This window comes from Lepidothrix coronata, unplaced genomic scaffold (genome assembly GCF_001604755.1).
Source record: "Lepidothrix coronata isolate B3197 unplaced genomic scaffold, Lepidothrix_coronata-1.0 Scaffold64, whole genome shotgun sequence".
In the NCBI taxonomy this organism is placed as follows: Eukaryota; Metazoa; Chordata; class Aves; order Passeriformes; family Pipridae; genus Lepidothrix; species Lepidothrix coronata.
The window spans coordinates 4,827,977-4,846,762 of record NW_016690244.1 but is presented as its reverse complement, the minus strand read 5'-3'; the positions used below and the strand labels follow the sequence as shown (position 1 = coordinate 4,846,762).

Below are 18,786 nucleotides of genomic sequence, written 5' to 3'. Positions count from 1 at the left end.
GTTGGTCCTATACAGCTTAACTATATATTTTAAACCATCAGACTACATGGAGGAGAAATGTGTCAAAGTCTACAGGCCAAATTTCCAGCAAGCTCAAGTTTGCCTGGAAGAGGCTGCATGTAAATATTTTGCATGGAGAAGCACCACAGCTCACTGCTGTGAGGTGTCCCAGCCAGAATAGTCTCAACTCAGGGAATTTTACTTAATTTAATTTTTTGCCAATCAGCGGAAGCTTCTACTGATTTGGGTACTGAGAAACAAATAAGAAAAAAAAAACCTCTTAGGGAAAATACCTTTCCTTCCCCTTCCTTGTGATCAACTTCAGACACCTCCTTCTCATAGTCTTCATTCCCTTTGCCTTCATTGTACGTTGTGCTCAATCCCTTTGGTGAGGTGACAGGTGGCACAGGTGAGGATCATAAAACAGTGATTTTTTTTTTTTTGCTGCTCTTTGTTTTTCACTCATTTTCTCAGCTCTGCTCTGAGCTTACACACAGGACACAGTCCCTTCGAGGACGTCTGCTCCAGTGTAGGCTTACCTGTGGGAGTCCACTCTCAGAGGTGCCTCCTCCAGAATGGAGCTCATCCTTCCGAGACTGAATCTCCAGCTGTGCTCCCAACAGCGTCCTCTTCTCCATGCCTCCTCCTGGATCTTCTTTAGGGTGGCCTCTGACACCTCCTACCTCTCCTTCCTTTGTGTCTCTTGCTTCTGGCAGCTGCTGCCCTTCCTGAAATATGTGCATCTCTGATGAGGACTCCATATTTGGGACCCCAAAACCCTCTGTTTTGGGGTGCAGTTAATAGCTGCTGCCAGCTGCCAAGCTGGTTTGAAGAATAGTTGTGGTGTCCCAGTGGTTCCCCAAGGACCTTGAGTCCTTGCAGTGGAGACAGTCAGAGCCTGGCTGGGGACCTGACATGGCTGCCAGGTGTGTGGCTGCCAGGTGTGTGGCCGTGGACATGAAACACCGAGAAAATTGTTTTTTTGGGAGATTTAAACTCTGAGGAGAATATTCACAATAGGGAAAAGGTTTTATAGCTGTGAAATAGAATATAATATGGTCTGTTTCAAAGAACATTTTTCAGTGAAGTATCCCAGGTTTGCTTAATACATTCTCTCCCCTGAAGCATTTTAATGTCTTACTCAGGAAGGCTGTTTTGGTTGGTTATGTGGGCTTTAGACCCATATAATACAAGTCTTGTATAGCATTTTTGTCCCCTTGGACACTGTGAGACTGTAGAATTCTCCCTTGTCCAATCTGAGAAGTACTTGGTCAGAGAAAAGGGATCCCTGATAGATGTTCATGTCTCTCCATTGACAGGTGATTGACAAGGCATAGTTGCATGACACAAAGTGATTCATGTTTGTGGGCTTAACAAGGTGACATCTGTCAGCTGAGGGTGGGATTCGCTGAATGCCCTCAGCCCTTCCTGATGACAAAGAGAATCATATTAACTTGTACCACACTTCACTTTCCTAAATGGGGTCTACAGTCTTCACACTGAAAAGTGACATCATTCTCCCCTTTCATTACACCATGCAAAGCTCAAATGTAGCTTTCCATTTAGGTGATCGCTGAGGAATTGTCTGGCAATGATGACTACGTTGAACTTTCATTCAGCGCACGGAAATTGGATGACAAGGTAAGCTGCTTGATATTAACCTTACCAAAAGAAATAAGAATGCCTGCAAATACAATTTGATGAGATTTTCCCAGACAGATATTCTTGGCCTTATGTTATTAAACACATCAGGGTTTTCAGATGAGTGTTCACAATAAGGCTTTCCTCAAGTTGCAAAGTAATTAAAAAAAAAAACTCAAGGGAATCTAATTAAAACCAAGACAAGTTAATTACACTACAACCAAGACAATTTAATTATGTAAAATGCCACAGATCAGAAGTGCTTAGAGAAGTGAACTTTCTGTAAGTAGTCTAAGATGATATCATTGAAGTGTTCTAAAATAAAGCTAGAAGACTTCATAACAGCAGTGTCACGATAGACATTTTGTTCAACAAAATGTAGCTTGAATATGAGAAATAGATTCTTGCGTATCTGTTAAAAAATTTGTCCCTCTTTACTAAGAAAACTCTCCACTGACTCAACTATGACTCAGGATTATAATGAGTACCTCTTTCTGAAAATTTCTTTTGTTGTTTAGCAATTTATTAATAATAAGCGTCTCAAGCAACTTACAGCCCAAGAAATCCAGATGACTGCTTGTAAGCTACCCTCTGTTATTTCAGTGTAATAGCAGACATACAATTATTTCAGGTATGTAGTCCCTTCTTATATATGAAGGTGCTTCTAATTAGAAGCATATGGTAACACTGTACAAAGGTTTAGGATTGTGATGCTCCAAGTGTGTTCTTGTAAACATTTGACATGTGAGTACCTTAAAATCAAATCAGTGAGACTACTTTTGGATACATAAATCAGGTTTTCAAGATGAAGTTGTAACTTATGAAAAATATTTTTGGTTTATAGTACTGGAAAATCTCAGGCAAGCAGAAGGTACACAGAAAGATTGATAGTACTGAAATTTATTTAGAACATACAGGTAAATAACTTTACTGTGTTCAGGATCATTAGCAATCATAAATGATCAGAACCTGATTTTGCTTCTCATCTGAAAGAAGAATTACCTTCTTCTTTCAAACTTGCTGGAGTCTTACTGGGTTTGAACTGCGTGGTTTATTTAGGTGTCGAAATATAGATTTAACAACCTCTCTTTAGACAGACATCTTTAGAGGTGATTTCCAAACTTGTACTCAAGTTTCTTACTGTTCCACATGTTGTCACATCTAAAAAAAGGAGAGGACATATACAACATAAGATTTCACTTGGCCATTGCTTTTCCACAAATGTAAAATGTAATCTGCTGTAAATATTATGATTGCTTGTCTTCAACTGATGAAAATCACTGGAAGCCTATTGCAGTTGAAAGTCTTCAATTTGCTCCAGCTACAGATGTAGCTCTAAACCTTGCTGAACATTGGCTCACCTCTTCTATAAGAAAGCTTTTGATATGGCTTATAATGAACTTTGAAATCAGTAGATGCAAGGCACTATTAGTAATTATTGTTATTAAGGTTTGAAATTGCTTAAATTGCATAGTTCAGCCACTGTTGAAAAAGAATGAGTGCTCCGATGTCGCATAAAGGTAAAAAACCCCCAAACCAAAACAAAAATCAAAGAATTGAGAAGAGCCCATTTTATAAAATACTAAGCATGGTTTTGCATGCTTCTCCCTACTCATAGAAGTGAACACCTGAGTAGAGATATAATGTCAGAGAAACAGCCTGAGGGCTGGAAATGGCCTTGGATTCTCCCGAATGACAGAGGATGCCTCTGGAAGTCATTCATGCTCTGCTACAAGGTCACTTTTGTAAGCCGTGGGGTTCCTGCACTGGTAGCTATGGGAGTGGAAGAAGACAAGTAGAATCCTAACGTCCTACAACTTGTGGATAAAGGAAGGGTTGGGGAGATGTCGTGTATGTGCTTTCAGGATAAAAAAAAAATAAATTCTTTCTATCCGTCACCATCAGTGGTATACTGAATGGACAGGAATTTCCTTCCTTTATCCTTTAAAGGAGAGCTCCTTGAAAGAGGATCTAGATTCTGGTCCTTAAATGTATACATTTCCTCCACTAAGGAAAAATATGTGAACAATTGTTGGTTTTTTTAAGATTTAACAAAATTCTTTGGTATAATTTAACAGGCAGGATGTGTTTGTTGAGGGTCTTTTACTCTCTCCACTTAAAACTGCAAGAATCTTAGAGAAGCTACGAAACAAGTAAAGCCTGCTCATTTTTTCCTGGAGAGATGGCTAAAACGTTCAGTGAAAAATTATTGGAAAGTGACAGGTATGAAACTTTCCTTTAGTTAATTGACTTTGCAGAGATAAAGGTTATATTTTTTATTGCACTGCTTGTTTGGAAGATATTACTGCATTTTCATGTTTTATTGAAGCCCTGTCAGCTCAGATGGCACATCTTTGTTTCAAGATTTCCATTGAGAACACTTCACAGTGGAACAATAACTTTTGAGAAGGTTCTATTGCATTAATAGCTGTGTCACAATTACCATAACAAGCAGCTATGTTTTTTATGATAGCTATAATAAATTATGAGCACTGAGGCAGGCAAACTGCTTTTCCTAGTCTGTGAGAGTTATTGTTTGGGAAAGATTCCCCAGCAAATGTCTGCAAAATCCAAGCTAATATTGCTTTTTTATATAGTTCCCCAGTATTAAACTACTCTCTCAAAAAAGTCCTCAAATGCCCTGTCTTGCTGCTGAAGAATTTTCAAAATTTTAGTCTTTTGGCTATTTCAGCCCTTTTTTGAGGGACCATTGCCTTAATCCCCAAACCTGAATTCTAAAAAATGTCATGCTCTGAAAATTAATCTCTAAAAGATGTATCAAACTAGGTGCTTAGAAGCAGAGGTAGATAAAATTTTAAAGGTTAAGCTATGTACATGTGTTATTACTGTGTGACTGCTGCACATACTGAAAGAACAACGTGCATTATACCACTAGCAAATTAATTATATTAATCATTTATATATTATTAAAATAGCACAACATTATATTGCTGCTATTCTCATTTCAGAGGATATTCTTTTGAGATAATGCAAAGCTGTTAGATGCAGCATAATAATCAAAAAGCTTTGAAAATGTTAATAGCTATGAAAGCAAATGTTTCTTCAGCTTGTCATTTTTTACTTACCACAAAGCTTCTTCAATATACAAGGATTTTTTATTTGTACCTTAATTCTGAAAGGAATTAGGCTTTGTTTTTGCATTAAAGGGGGAATGATATAAGCCATCATCCAGTATTAAAATCTTTCCGTTTATGTGGTATTACCTTGATAGTTAAAACCAGATATTAAAAATTACTTCCCTTGTGCTGATACTGTTACAGCTTTATGATACTCAGCTGGGAAAGATACTATATTTTGAGTCTTTTATGAACTCTTGGTTTCCTTTCTGAATTTTTCTGCACTCCAGGGTGCAATCCTTGGATGTATCATTTTCAGGTGTTTTCTTTCAAATAACTTATCAAATTCATGTTTGATAAAAAAGCTGCTAATATTAAGCTTATACTCAGCTTCAGTCAGTATACCCTATGTGTGAGAAGAGGCAGCTCAATCTTTTTTAGCCCTATGGACTGTAGATTTTAGTGTCACTGTGATTCAACCAGCATCCTCACTCTCTGCTTGTTCTCTTTGCTATGCACTGGTAATCTGGCAGTAAATCCTGTATATACTACGAGTTTCAAGTGCTGAGTGGAGTCCAGATACTAAATGTATATCAGGGCCTTGAGGCAAATCTTGGAGTTACAGACTTTGTTGGTTTTTGCACTGGTTTTACACACTTTAAAAGAAAATGTCCTGTTTACTGTGTAATTGGAACAAATAGGTAAAAATGCAGCTTTGTTGTTTTGTGCTCCCCATGATAAGATTTAACAAATGCATATTCACGTGCTTTGCATCAGTTCCTGAACATGCTGTTAACTTTTCTTTAGGAGGTAAAGAAACAGACCATTGACAGAACAGCACTCTGAACACATTATGTCATTTTTAGGACGTGACAAGACTTTAGGTTGTTTGAGCCTTTCCCAAGGCTTCCTGGTCCCTAGGGACTTACTTCTTTCTCCAGACATTCAAATTCAGGTGTCTCTTTTCAAAGCCCTGATTTGTTTGTTTGTTTTGTAGTTGCAGAATTGTGAAAATGCCCTAATGATAAATTTGACCAAAGTGGTGTGCCCAGACTTTGGCTAGCATCTTATCCAAAACTCTTCCCATCCCAATGGCTATCCAGCCAGTAAAAAATAAGTGTGGTGGACATTTATGATGAGAAATTTGTAGAACTGCATGTATTACAATAATTTTTACACTACCACTATTCTAGAAACACTTGGAGAGCAAACAGAATTTCTCATTTCCCCAAGCTGACATGGAGGTCTGTGGTTTTGGATATGGCCTACAGAGAAGAATAATATTCTTATGCACAAGTTAATCATGTGCTCTTTTGAAGAGAAAAATGAGGAAAGGACTTGAAATACAGGAAATAAGGCTTAGTCCATTTAAATCCTGCTCTTCCAGCATTGCACAGTTAGAAATTTGAAGCTTCCCCCTCCAGCTGTGGAGGGTTAACACCCAACCACTCTTCTGCCTCTGCAGCCAGCATGTCCAGAATAAATGAGATGTTGAAACAAAAGTGTCTCTGGCCAAACTGCAGCAGCGCTATAGAAAGCAACTTAATTTAGGTTTGTGTAAGACAGTTCAGGATTGTTAGCTGAATGCAAGACTAGGGGAAGGTGTTCTGCAGTGCAGTGGGTATATGAATATGAACCTCAGTTTTCTGTCACAGATTTGCTTGTACTTAGAGATATCAAGTTATTTTCTGCATTCCCCCTCTCTGTTTGTCGTCTTAGCACAGACCATGTTATCACATCCTAAAGAGGTCTTGCTTCTCTAACCATCTCTATCTGTCTTGACAGTTGGTAGCACACAATGTCTTGGCCAATTAACTTATGTTTTGAGAGGGTGGGTGAATAGTGTGAAATTCAACCCCACTGTAGAATAAGCTTCAAAGTTCAATACATCATAAAACTGATGTTAAAAGACCAAACAGGTATGGAGACAGAAAGAAACAAGCTACCTGAATGAAGGGGCTAAAGCTCAGGAATCTGGACTAGGTGTAAGAAGGGAAAAGGACATTTTACCGTTCTACATGCTATGACTAAATAGTCAAACTGGGTACAACAACAGTGCCACGGAAATCCTTGTGGACAAAGACAAGAATGAAACATTGCTGAGAGACACCAAGAGGTCTCTCTAAAACTATGCTGGCTCTCCTTTGTCGTTAGCAGTCAGGGAAGCACCAGTGCGTTGTGCCTGCAAAATTCAAAGAAAAAGAATCCTTGAGAGTAACCTGTCCTATATTTTATTTTAGGATTTTTTCAGCAAATCTGATCCTTTCCTGGAGATTTTTCGCGTGAATGATGATGCAACCCAGCAACTTGTTCATAGAACTGAGGTAAGGGATAGAGTTGGATTTACTCACCAAGGGCATAGAAGGGCTGTCAGGAGGAATAGTTTATGCCTCCCATATCACAAATGTTATTGCAAACACTCACGTTTAAAAACAGTTTCTAGTGTTACACTCTAGTGTAATTATTAACTAGTGGGTATCAGGTCTTGATTTATGTATCTTACAGTAAAGGCAGAAGATACTGAAACCAAAGGTCCAAATTTAAATAAATTGGCAGATACTCTGTTTGAAGGTCCATAGTTACAGATATGATATTTAGCCAAAACCATGCTACAGATAGTATCATATTTTCCCACTAATGCTATGTTGCATCTTCTCTACCTCCTCCCAGAGTGCTGGTGCTAAAGACATTTGTAATCTGAGTGCTTTACATTTGTTTCTTGTGTCCCAGTGACATTACTGCTTCCCTGCTAATGACTGGCATTATCTTAAAAAGCAGCATTTATGTGTACAGGGTGGAGCTGCGGTGGGTATTTGGGTTTATAAGCCTGTTATGGATTCCATAAAGTCTTTCTAGCCAGGCAAACCAATGTGCCTGTAAATTGATGTTGCCCATCCCTATTGCCTACTCCTGCGTCTCTTCCATGGCTTCCAGTTCAGTTCTACAACCTGTCCCTTGTGAGTTACACTCCTGCTGAGGCATGGCAGTGCTGGAGCAATTTCTTCAGCATGATCTACACATGATATATGCAGGGAAATATGAGTCTATTTCCTACCTGTGCTCCTTTTGGGGGCTTTCCAGAGGAGTGTTTCAAACTGCGGATTGCTCAAGGACACATATTCCATGCATGTTTTTCTGAAAACTCCAGCTGAGCTCTGCTTTCTTTCTCTTTCTGGTTAACGTATTGTATTGAAAATTGTGGCTCTTGTTAGCATTCGTTTTGGAGATGTAGAAATGTTAATGTGTCCCTTTTTTATTTTCACTCACAGGTTGTGATGAATAACTTAAATCCAGCATGGAAGACCTTCAAAGTGTCTGTAAATTCTCTGTGCAGTGGAGACCAAGACCGCAGGCTAAAGGTCAGAAGTCATTCCTACCTTTTTAATAGTTTTACTCATAGAAAATGAAAGTTTGTCTCCCTTTTTCAAGTGTAGATTGCTATTCTGCACTTCCTTCTTCCTTGATGGAAGAGATGATCACACAGCTGATTACCACATTATGATTACCATAATCAAATTAAGGATGCAGAGAAGTGGTAATCCACTGTAATCAACAGATTATACTCTTTGCAGCTAGACAAAAATAAAATGCTGGTGTGGATATGTTAAAATGCATGCCACAGATCGGTGGAAAGGAATCTTATGAATGCTTGAATTGTGATTTATAACTTCACAAAATTAGCCCTGTTATTATGGAACAACAGTGGTATTGACACAGTGCTTGTATGTATATGTTTGTATGGTATTGGGGATGCACAAGGAAGACACAGATATAAATGTTTAACTATAAATTGTTTGTGTTCCCTGTTGCCCTGTGGCACTGTTGGGCAAACAAGATGGGTTCAAGGGAAAAAGAAGTACCAAAAGAGTGAGGAAGCTTGAGAAGACAATGAAAGATGCCACAAGGAGAAGTGAAGGATGAAGTAAATGAAATACAGGATACTTAGGAGGCCAAGACAATGTGTTTGTGACACGTACCTGAGATTTGTGAAGGAAGCTCAACATCTCAGGTGGCACAGGAAAGCAGTGGTGAAAGATCTTCCCATCTACCCCTTAGCTGGTAAATGGTCAAAACCAGTTGAGTTTGGCATGTTCAGTGGGATTGGAATAGAGTTGTAGGAGATGAAATAGAGAATAAGCTGTACAGAAAGAACAGCCTCCATTTTAAAATGTAAGCAAAATTAACAATATTGGCTGAAGAGGATTTCTAATGCCAATGAAGAAATGTAGAGGAGTTATTTATTGTAGTATGTGTAGGATGACAGTTATGTGAAGTGTTAGGATAAGGACTTTGTTATCTTGGGAGGTTGCAATTTTATGAATTTCCTGGGTAGATTAAATAGGTATATATTGGTTGCCTGAAACACAGAAGATAAGCACATAACTCGGTGTTGTGTAAGCAATATAGACCTCCAGGAAAGGAAAAGAGGGTGAAAAAGAGCAGCTACCATCCAGGGGTTGTAATATGACTGACTCAAAGGACAGTGAAGGCCAAGGAACACTACCATGGCTGGCACCTCTATTGGCACCTCTGATGCCTGGGCTGCTACTTTGTGACAAAATGGAAGCGCTGGAAAAAGCAGAGATGGTACATATTTGGACAATGTGTTCGCATCACAGCTCAGGCAGGGCTGAGAGCTGAGATTTTGTGTTTGAATGGAGTGAGCTATGAAAGCTTGGAAAGGGGTGGTGAGCAGTTCTTTGATGTATGAGAGAATGGCAGGCCATATAGGCAGGTGGGACATACAGGCAGAGGCAACATGGTTAAAGCTTGTGGGAGTGCTGTAGCTGCTGCAGCATTCTGAAGGGTGAAAGGGAGGTGTAGGGGGCAATGCTAAAGAACACGGTATATTCAAAATATGAAATGCTGAGAGGCTGAAGAAGCGATGTAATGTGACAGATTACCTGTGTTATGCAGCCACTCCGAGGGTGCATCTTACACAACCAGATGCAGAAGGTTGTAACCTGTCTCTTCCTTGTCACAAGGTCCCAAAAACACCTAGTCCAGCTTATATCTGACAGTCACTTGGAGCAGTCAGTTGTGCCTGGCCTTACAGGATGTACTTCTTGAGGTAGCTTAAATTTAAATGAGTAGCATCCCATAGTAATGTGACTATAATAATAATATAATGGCCAGTCTTCGCGAGCGAAGATTTGGGAAAGGTCATTAACCCTTCGAGCCTGCGCAGTGGATTTTTTAGGTGAGACACAGCGTGCGCTGAACTGAGCCCACCCTTTAATCCTGAGGTTCATCTGCCGGGGCCGAGCAAACTTGGACAGTGGCAGTGAGGTCCCCAGGACGTAGGTTTGTTTAGAGTGACCTTCTCTTAGATGGATTGCCTTACAGGGCAATCCTTAGGGGGCCTCTGGTGGTCTAGTGGTTAGGGTGCAGGACTCTCACCGCTGCGACCCGGGTTCGATTCCCAGACCCCCGGGCAGATGGAGCTCGTTAGCCCTGTAATGTGACTATATAGGTTTGAGAAAAGAATTGGATCAGAATTGTGCCACTAAAATGAAAAGCAGAATTAGCTAAGCACTGCCTTCACCACACTGTGTACATGTGGCCTTTAAATCACTTAGATGAGAAAACCTAGGAAGAGAAGCAAACAAAATGTGAAGTTTGGGATATCAGCAAGTGGCAAGTCCATAAGGGTAGAGGAATGTGGTTCTGCAGTGAGAGACATGCTTTAATCTCTTTGAAGCTGAGGTGAGAAGGTATGAGAAAGGCTGAGATTTCAGCTTGGATAGAAGAAGATGGGTCTGGGAATAAAGGTGGTCTTTGAGCTATGAGCAGAGTGATAGTAATCAAAATTTTTCGCAGATGATACTTCAAAAGAGAGGCTGAAAAGGAAGAAGTGAAGAGGAACAAGAATAGTCCTTTAGGACTGCTTGTAGACAAGATGAGGGGAAAGTCAATGAAAGTATGGCTAAAGAAGAAAACCAGGGCAAGATGGATCTTATGAACATATTCACAATTTTCAATATAGTTTTTTTTTTTCTTTTTGAGAGAATACATGTTTTATTTGTGTATGCAAATGTTTGCAGGCCCTGATATTTGAGTATTTGCCTGAGGCTGCACTTCAGTCATTTGCAGAAAAGCTAAAAGTACTAAGATTTGCAACAGATCATTCATGAGTGCAGGAATATTTTAATGTTAATTATGGCTGTAAAATAAGAAAAAGTCATGACACTTATTTCAGACCCTTTATAACTTTTAGTGGGTGTAAGATAAGTCTGTTATGGTAGAGCATCCCCCCAAATCACTTGTATTTGACAGATAACATAAGCACTTGTCAGATGATTATTTTCTTCCTTTCTGTATGGTCTATAACCTAGGAGTTTGATGGCAGTGAGGACAGAAGAGCAAAAATTATAAGAATTAGAGAGATGAAGCATCTGTGACTGGTATAGCACTGTATGAATATTTATATTTTAATTTACATTGACTAAGCGGTCCACTCTTCGCACAACCATATTTTGGAACATTTGACTTTAGTTGCTTTGTTTCACTTCATAAAGTATATAGCAATATGTTTCTGCTAAGTGTTGGAAGAATTCCCTGTGTCATATTTAACGTGGGGGAGATTTAGTGTATTCCAGCTGCCTTGCTGAGCACCAGCTTCTTGCCAAGATTGCTTGATCACTGTGAGCAGTAATTGCATAAGGCTGGGTAGTTTTGTATCTCTACCTGCTGTTATTTTTTCACGCACTCTGGAAAGCATAATCTAAATTAAGGCTTAAAGAGGCGTCAGCAATGCTTGGAGAGATATATCAACTTGTGGAAATTCTGCAAGACTTCTTAACAACTGCAGACACACTACAACTGTCACTACCTTTGGCTTCCCTCTATAGGCTATACGTAGCACTGAAGTCTTGGCCTTTCATCTCTACCACTGAAATCACATGGGCATGGAGATTAGGGGTCAGATTTGTGTCATGAGGAATGAGGATTAATGGAAGAAGTACACTAAAACAATACAGATCAATTTACAGAAGTTTGATCTTCATTAGTCTTGTACCCAAAGCAGTCTTTACACTGTCTGGGCATTTGAAACTTTCTGGTTTAAATATCTGCTTAGAAAGATAAGATAAAGAAGGTCACTAAAATCAAAGCAGCCAGTAATTAGAGTCTGCCTCAGAAGTCTTTTGCTAGCATCCTTTACAAAGTCTGTTAATTCAAATTCCTTATGGACTTTTAAAAAAACCCTAATTTTGCTTTATTTATCTGTGGTACAGAGAACAGTGAGTATTTTATTCCTCTCAGGATGCCTTGTAAAACTTTATTGCAATTATTGCTGCTCTAGGTTTTATTATAAAAAGGAGATATTAGATTTATGAACCTACTGAGCTTTTTTTCCCAGACATTGAAACCATCTGAGAAGTCTGGTCACACTTCAGTGCCGTTCATACCTTCTTTTAGTGCTAACAGGACAGACAATTTGTGTATGTATTGCAAAATACCTCTTCGATCCAAAAGTAGTGCATTGCTTTTCTAAAGTCTAAAGAACTTCAATTCACAATGGTAATTACTGGCAAATCTGACTGATGATTATAATCCTTCTCAGGGCAGTTTTTATCCTAATCTGCTGGTCTGAAGGTCTTGTAAATTGTGGAACTTTGGCATTCAAGTTTGGTTTCAGAATGTGAGGTGTGTTGCTGTCAAAGATTATCTGAAATATAGGCTTTTATTGTATTTTCTGGTAGGAATCATCTACTATCCACTCATTCTAATAGTTGCAGGATTCCTGTTTTTCTAGAGGAGTGATGATAATGTACACAGAAAAATAACCTCTTTTTGGTTTGATATTAGATACTGTAATACTTGGGAAATAAACACATAACAAGGTGCTTGTTATGCACAGGCCAAACAGGGCACAAGACGTAGAGTACTTATATCTTCTGCTGAGGTTGTATGGAAAACATCACCAAAAGAAATTCTGTTCATAAGGAAAAGAGGAAGAAAACCCCTAGAATATAAACATAGTTGAGATGAAGTGATAAGCTGCAAGGCGAGGGGGAAGTACATGTCATATCTGTATAGAAAGTCCTCTCTATCTTCCACCCACATAGGGGAAATCTTCAGAAGAAGAATGTCCATTAGATACTTTTCTACCTTGCAAAAATCTGTAGGTTACAACTGTATCACTCCTGTCAGTTTTTTTATTGTTTCATCCCTGCGCAACCCGGATTACAGATGATGATCCAAATGAAATTTGTGCATGCACAGTTATGAATGGGACCCACAGCCATGGTTACCAGGGTTGCTCCATACGTCAGGTTATACAGCCTCGGAGTGTGTGAACAGCTCTTTGCAGCATGAAGCCCTGAGACAGTACTGTTGCTTACTTTTGGGTAACCATGGGAAAGTTGCCTCTTCCTGTGTACTTCTAAGGAGGTTAAAACCTGATTCTGCCATTCTTCTCCATTCTCTCTTATGTCTGGTTGACTTCCTTGGCTCTGCCCATACAATCTATTGGAGTAGCTGTGTCTTAGCACACGAATTCTATGTTTGGTTTTTCTGCTGAGGGTTCTATTTGCTGATGCTTGTAAGCCCCAGAGTATCTGTGATACTTTTAGGGCTAGTGAGATGCATTCAGAAGGTTAAAGGTCATGTGATTTTCAATTAATTTCAGCCCTAAGACCTTGATAAATAGCACTACATGGCCCATTCCAATGTGAATTTTCATAGACCATGAATTTTCTACTTTTTTTTGGTAGGTCATTTCTAACAAAGTCTTCTTGATAGAACTACACTTTGCTTTAATTAACAATCTATGCAGTGCCTCTTCCTTGTTAATATTTTTTTGTGGTGGGTTGACCTTGGCTATCATGGGGAAATGAACTCCAGCTCAGCCAGACCCAATACACTATTATATAATGTGATCCTTGCTTACAATATTAATACAAGAAGCTCCACAGCCTACAAGAAAGATTTTGACATTATTCTGGAAGGAAACGGCCGATCACTTCATTTTAATTTTATTAATTAAAATCGTGTTATTAAGATAACAATCTTAACAATGCCTGTTATGGCATTTTTGGGGATGGAACACTGGGTCTTCTTCAGATAATTGTAACCTTCTGTTTCCATCTGATTTCTTAAAATGTTGATTCTTTCATGCAGAATGTTGGATCATTAAGGGAAAAAATGTTTCTTATAGGTCTGTAAATGTATTGTTTTCTCCATTCTGAGTTAAAGAAAAGCAAATAGTACTGGTTAGTTTTATATTCTCTGAGTTATTACTGCAGTGTTCTCTAGATCAATAAGCTTTCAGTGACCTTTAAAACTTGACTACAGTTCTGCTTATATTATAAACTGGTATGTTATAAACTGTTATCCTTCAGTAAACCCTCAATATCTCTGAAAGCTGCTAGTTAAAGTAACCAAGCAGAACCTGTGAAGACGGCCAAGTAAAGCTTAAGATACAAGGAATAAGTAATAAGTTTAGACAAATCCATTAGTGCTTTTATTCTTTCACAGTTTAGCTGTCAGAGTGTTTGAAGCACTAATGTGGAAAGATATAGTTTATGGTCAACAGCAATAATTTGTGCAGGATTTTAAAAAGCATGTGGCACAAAAGGCAATTCAAGCAGTGTCAAATGATGATTAGAAAGGCATGAACTGAAGGATTTCACACTGTTCCATAAGAGAAGACTCATTTATTGTTGCTGTTTTCTTTGCACTTTTAATTCCAGGTAGAAAGAGTCTGGCACCAAGAACAAATTACAGCATAGGCTAGACCTCCTGTTTATTTACTTGATTGGGTGATTTCAGTCATACCTAATTAACTAAGCGGTTCTACATTTTCCCTTCAATTTACTCACCAAATTAATGCCATTGGAGCCAATCATTCCTGGCTCGCTTACCCTGAATTTGCATATGGAGTCCTTCTTGTAGAAAGTCTTCAAAAGCAAGAAAAGGGGCCTCAATCTTTACATGTCTTCAATATGAATCAAAAGATGCTTTCAAGTTATTTCTTTTTCATTAGGTCAGGGCATTTTCCTGGAACCTATAGAATAATTGCCTCACTCTTTGAGAGTGCAAATCTTTATTTATAGTCTGAATAATATTTATTAGCCATTTTAAGGATGTTATCATGTTGTGAATTTTTAGCAAAGTTCTTCTAAAGCTAACTGTACAGCTGATAATTTTAGATAATAAAAAGTTCCTTCTTGGTGGTCAAAAGAAAAAAAAAATAGGCTTAAATATCATGCTGAGGTGTATATTTAATATATGAAGAGAAACACTTGTATAAGTGCATACTGCTTAATTAGCGTAGGAGTTTTAATACAGTCTTCTGAAAGAGTGATACATTATTTTGAGGAAAAACTGTAAAAGCCAGTTTCTGAGACCTCCTTGCACAAATACCATTGGACCTACTTTTCTAGTAAATGTTTCTTGTCCTTTCTCATATTCCCCTTGTTCTCTCTATTTGCCTGTGGTAGCAGGTGCTACACTGATTATTAAAACCTCAAGTTGTCTACTTTGTAAGGTCTACAGTGACTGGGGGGAATTTGCTGCAACCAATCACCCTGCTTTGTCAGTTTGGGTTAATCTATAATTTAACAATTGGTTTATAATATGAGTGCCTCCTGAATTCACTAATCACAGCAGTGTGTTTAGAACCCTGATTTATCTGAGCATGTCAAGGACTGACCTGATCAATCTTCATAAACTCTGTGCAGGTAGGGTGCAAGATTTAAGACCACCCTTAAAACAAAACTGATTAACTCCATGTGTGTCTGATCTCAGTTTACAGATTCCATTTTCTATGTTGCCTTTACTTGGCTGTATTCTTGCTAAAGCAGTTGAAGATGCTGTGGAAAAAAGTACCAGATTGCAGTTAAGATTTAGGAGAGAGAAATAGACTCAAGAAATTAGCTTGATCCTGTATTTGTTAAAGCAAGTGAGCTCATTCTAATGACTTTAATAGGCACTAGTTTGTTCTCCATTATGGTAACTGCTGGATATATAGCAAATTAATTGTCAGATTAATTAATCTAGATTTGGGTTAATTGATGTTTGTGAAGTGCTTTGAAGATGAAAGAGCTGTCTAAATGACAAGTGTTGTCACAATAATTAAGGGTCCAAGTGGATTGCACAAGGAGAGATCATTTGATATACAGGGGTTAAAAAGAAAAGAGATGATATTCACATCTCCAAGGGCTCGGGCTGCTGATAAAGATGGTGGTAGAAGACTGAAAACAGAAGAGACTAAAAGTGGCAGGCTAGTGAGAGACAGAAGTCTTTCTCCCATCCGTTGAATGACTCTGACAGACCAAGTTTAAAGAGTTCATCCTGTCAAAGGAGATTTTTGCTTCCCATTCCTTACCAGAACCTCCAGTTCCATGAGCTCTTGGGCAGAAATGAAGAAATTTCCCCATGACATTGCAAGAAACATTCATAGTCTGAAACAGAGAGGACAAAACCAAGAAAAATGTTATGTGTGAATATGTTTGTCTGGTTTAGGGGATCTGAGGAGTGTTCACTCTGTTTCTCTTTTGCAAATAAGTGAGAATTTCTTCCAAATAATTTGTACATTGCATTTATTGTGAGCTTCCTTCAATTGCTTACTGCCTCCATGGTTCCATCTCAAGACAAATAAATACAGCCTTCCACAGCTTTGGTATGCAAGTCATCAGTATGAGAAATGTTTTGAAAGGCTCTCTCCCCCTCTCTTGAGCTGTTTTGAAATCGAGTTTTAGTCCCCTGAAATGAAACAGAGGTTCCTACAAGTGCTGCTCACTGTAATCCAAATCAGAAATGTCTGGTTCCTTCACAGGCCAGTAGTCGATAAGATACTAAATCCCATTCTGAGGACCATTTAAAAAGAAACAAAGCACAGCCCTGGTAATGAGGATCAGTTCCCCACTGGAGGGTGGGCATACAGGATGCCAATTAATTAAATGACCTCTACATTCTTCCTGATTTTCATATCCCTGTGTTGATAGTGCACTGAACACCCTTACAGACTCCAGTATTAGCTGCAGAGCTGCTTACTGTAGAAGTCTAGAAACCACTTTTGAATTAAAATAATTGAATGAAGCTCTGCTTTCACTAAAGCAGATCAGGATTAGGCTTAGCTGTAACCTTGTAAAACAGCTGAATGCTGTAGTGAGAGAATTTTAAGTGTTGCATATCCATCAGTTTCATGCCTTTGTGTCTACAGGACATTTTGCTGTGTGACTTACAGTATCTCATGATATTAAAAATGAGAAAAAAAATGAAAGTCTAACCAGTTTTTCATATTCTTTTTTCATTTCTTTTTGTTGAGACTGGAAAGAATAGGGAAGACAATTTCCAGACAATCTCATTTCAGTCTCTCATAAAGTAGCAAAGCCTTACATTGGTGACATATAACCAACTTATAAAGGCTTTTGGTTTCTTTTGAGATATCTTTTTTACTGTGTAAATCAAAAATTACACACTCATGGAAATCCTTCTCTTGCTATTAAATCTTGTGATAAATGTATCCTTTGCTATGAACTATATACTTAAACAGAAAGAGTACCTTAAAATTCTACTCATGAATTGTATTTTGTAGTTTACATGCTGACATACTGCCATGCAAAAATGGCTACATGTTGCAGATAATAAAATATGTGTATTTTAGATTGTAGTATTCTCAGGGAACATAGCAGAATCAAATTTAAGGCAAAATAATACATTTGTTTAAAAAAAATTACAGTAAGTATCTTCAGGGACCTAATTATAAATTAATGTTTGTGATATTCTAGGCAGCATTAGGGCAGAAATAGCTATTAAGTGCATCTAAACTTAAATATTTTAGAAGATGTCTCAGTACATAGTGGTCACTTGGAAAGTGTGAACTTTGTCTCACACTGAAAATATGTATTTAGTCCTCACTTACACAGTGATCTCACCTAATACACATTCTGTTAAAATTTAGATCTGCATTTTTCATTTGCCACAAATGTGTTTCCTCCCAGCTACATAGAACACGCATTTTGTAAGGTGTAAGTACATGTATATAATGTATATGCACCTTACATAATGGAGTTGTGTTTTGTAATAAAAAAGTTTTATCTGCCTTACCAAATCTAAATTAAGCATGCTTGTCATGCATGATGGTTCTCTAAATAATTTTGAAAATGTTTGATAGCTATGCTCTACAGGATTCCATAAAAAAAGCATTAGCTGATCACCGACCTTCTAGAAGTAATACTAGAAGAAATCAAGGCTCTTGGGATCAGAGACTTCAGTGTGTTTGTGGATAGTTGTTGTTCTGTTTGTGTGTTACAGCTGCTAAAGCATGTTGGGGAAGCTTTGCCATAGCGTTTGCTACCACTAGCTCAGACCCTTGAGTGGGATTTGGCTGAGATAAAACTTGTGACACCTTTATCCCAGTCTCCCTCAGACATGGAGAAATCAAAAGCTGTTTGTTCACTAGGGTTGGAGTGGAGTTATTTTAATGGTTTTCTCACCAAGAGCAATGCCACTAGTGTGTTTTTCAGGAAGCCTGGGAGAAAGGTGTTCTCTTGTCCCCCTTCTGCTCTAAGCTGCCACTATGGCAGCCCCAGCTCTTGTGCTCTTCAGGGCTCTTCACTGACCAGCCAGCTGTGGTGCAGCAATCCTTTCCCCTTTCTGTGTGGCTATTTCCACCATACTATTCACAGTTTCGCTCAACAGAATTGTTCAAAGCTTAGTGTATTCAGTTCATTGCTGCCACTGAACGCCTCAAAGGATGTACAAGTTGTTTTGAGGGTAAGACTTCTGTGTGACTTTAGAGATGATTCATGTCCTGAGCATGACAGCCATTGTGTCTGCTTTGCCTGAGATTAGAAGTGATGGTGTTTCCTTTCACAAACATACTAATCCTTCCCCTTCTGAAAAGCGCATGGATTGTTCATACATCCTTAAGTGAAAGAGAAGGCAAGTAATGTTAGAAATCATTTCTCAACAGTACCAGTATTACTTTAAAGTCTCTTAGTCTGCTTTTAGAAGAGATGATAAAAAAGGCTATGGCTTGCCTGCTCTGTATACTCTAAATTGCCCTGGTCTGAAGTTACAATATTGGAATAGCAACAGCATCAGCAATTGATCTCTT

At 38.4% G+C, this 18,786-nt stretch overlaps 1 protein-coding gene across 2 annotated transcripts in view; it reads left to right on the top strand.

Moving 5' to 3' along the window:
* CPNE4 (copine 4) overlaps positions 1–18,786 on the top strand; it is a 227,630-nt gene that overhangs the window by 131,604 nt on the left and 77,240 nt on the right. For both annotated transcript variants that reach the window (XM_017818008.1, XM_017818007.1), the window contains exons 5-7: positions 1,567–1,641; positions 6,959–7,042; positions 7,988–8,077. In XM_017818008.1, the coding sequence (XP_017673497.1) occupies positions 1,567–1,641; positions 6,959–7,042; positions 7,988–8,077 (249 nt within the window). The remainder of the gene's footprint in view (positions 1–1,566; positions 1,642–6,958; positions 7,043–7,987; positions 8,078–18,786) is intronic.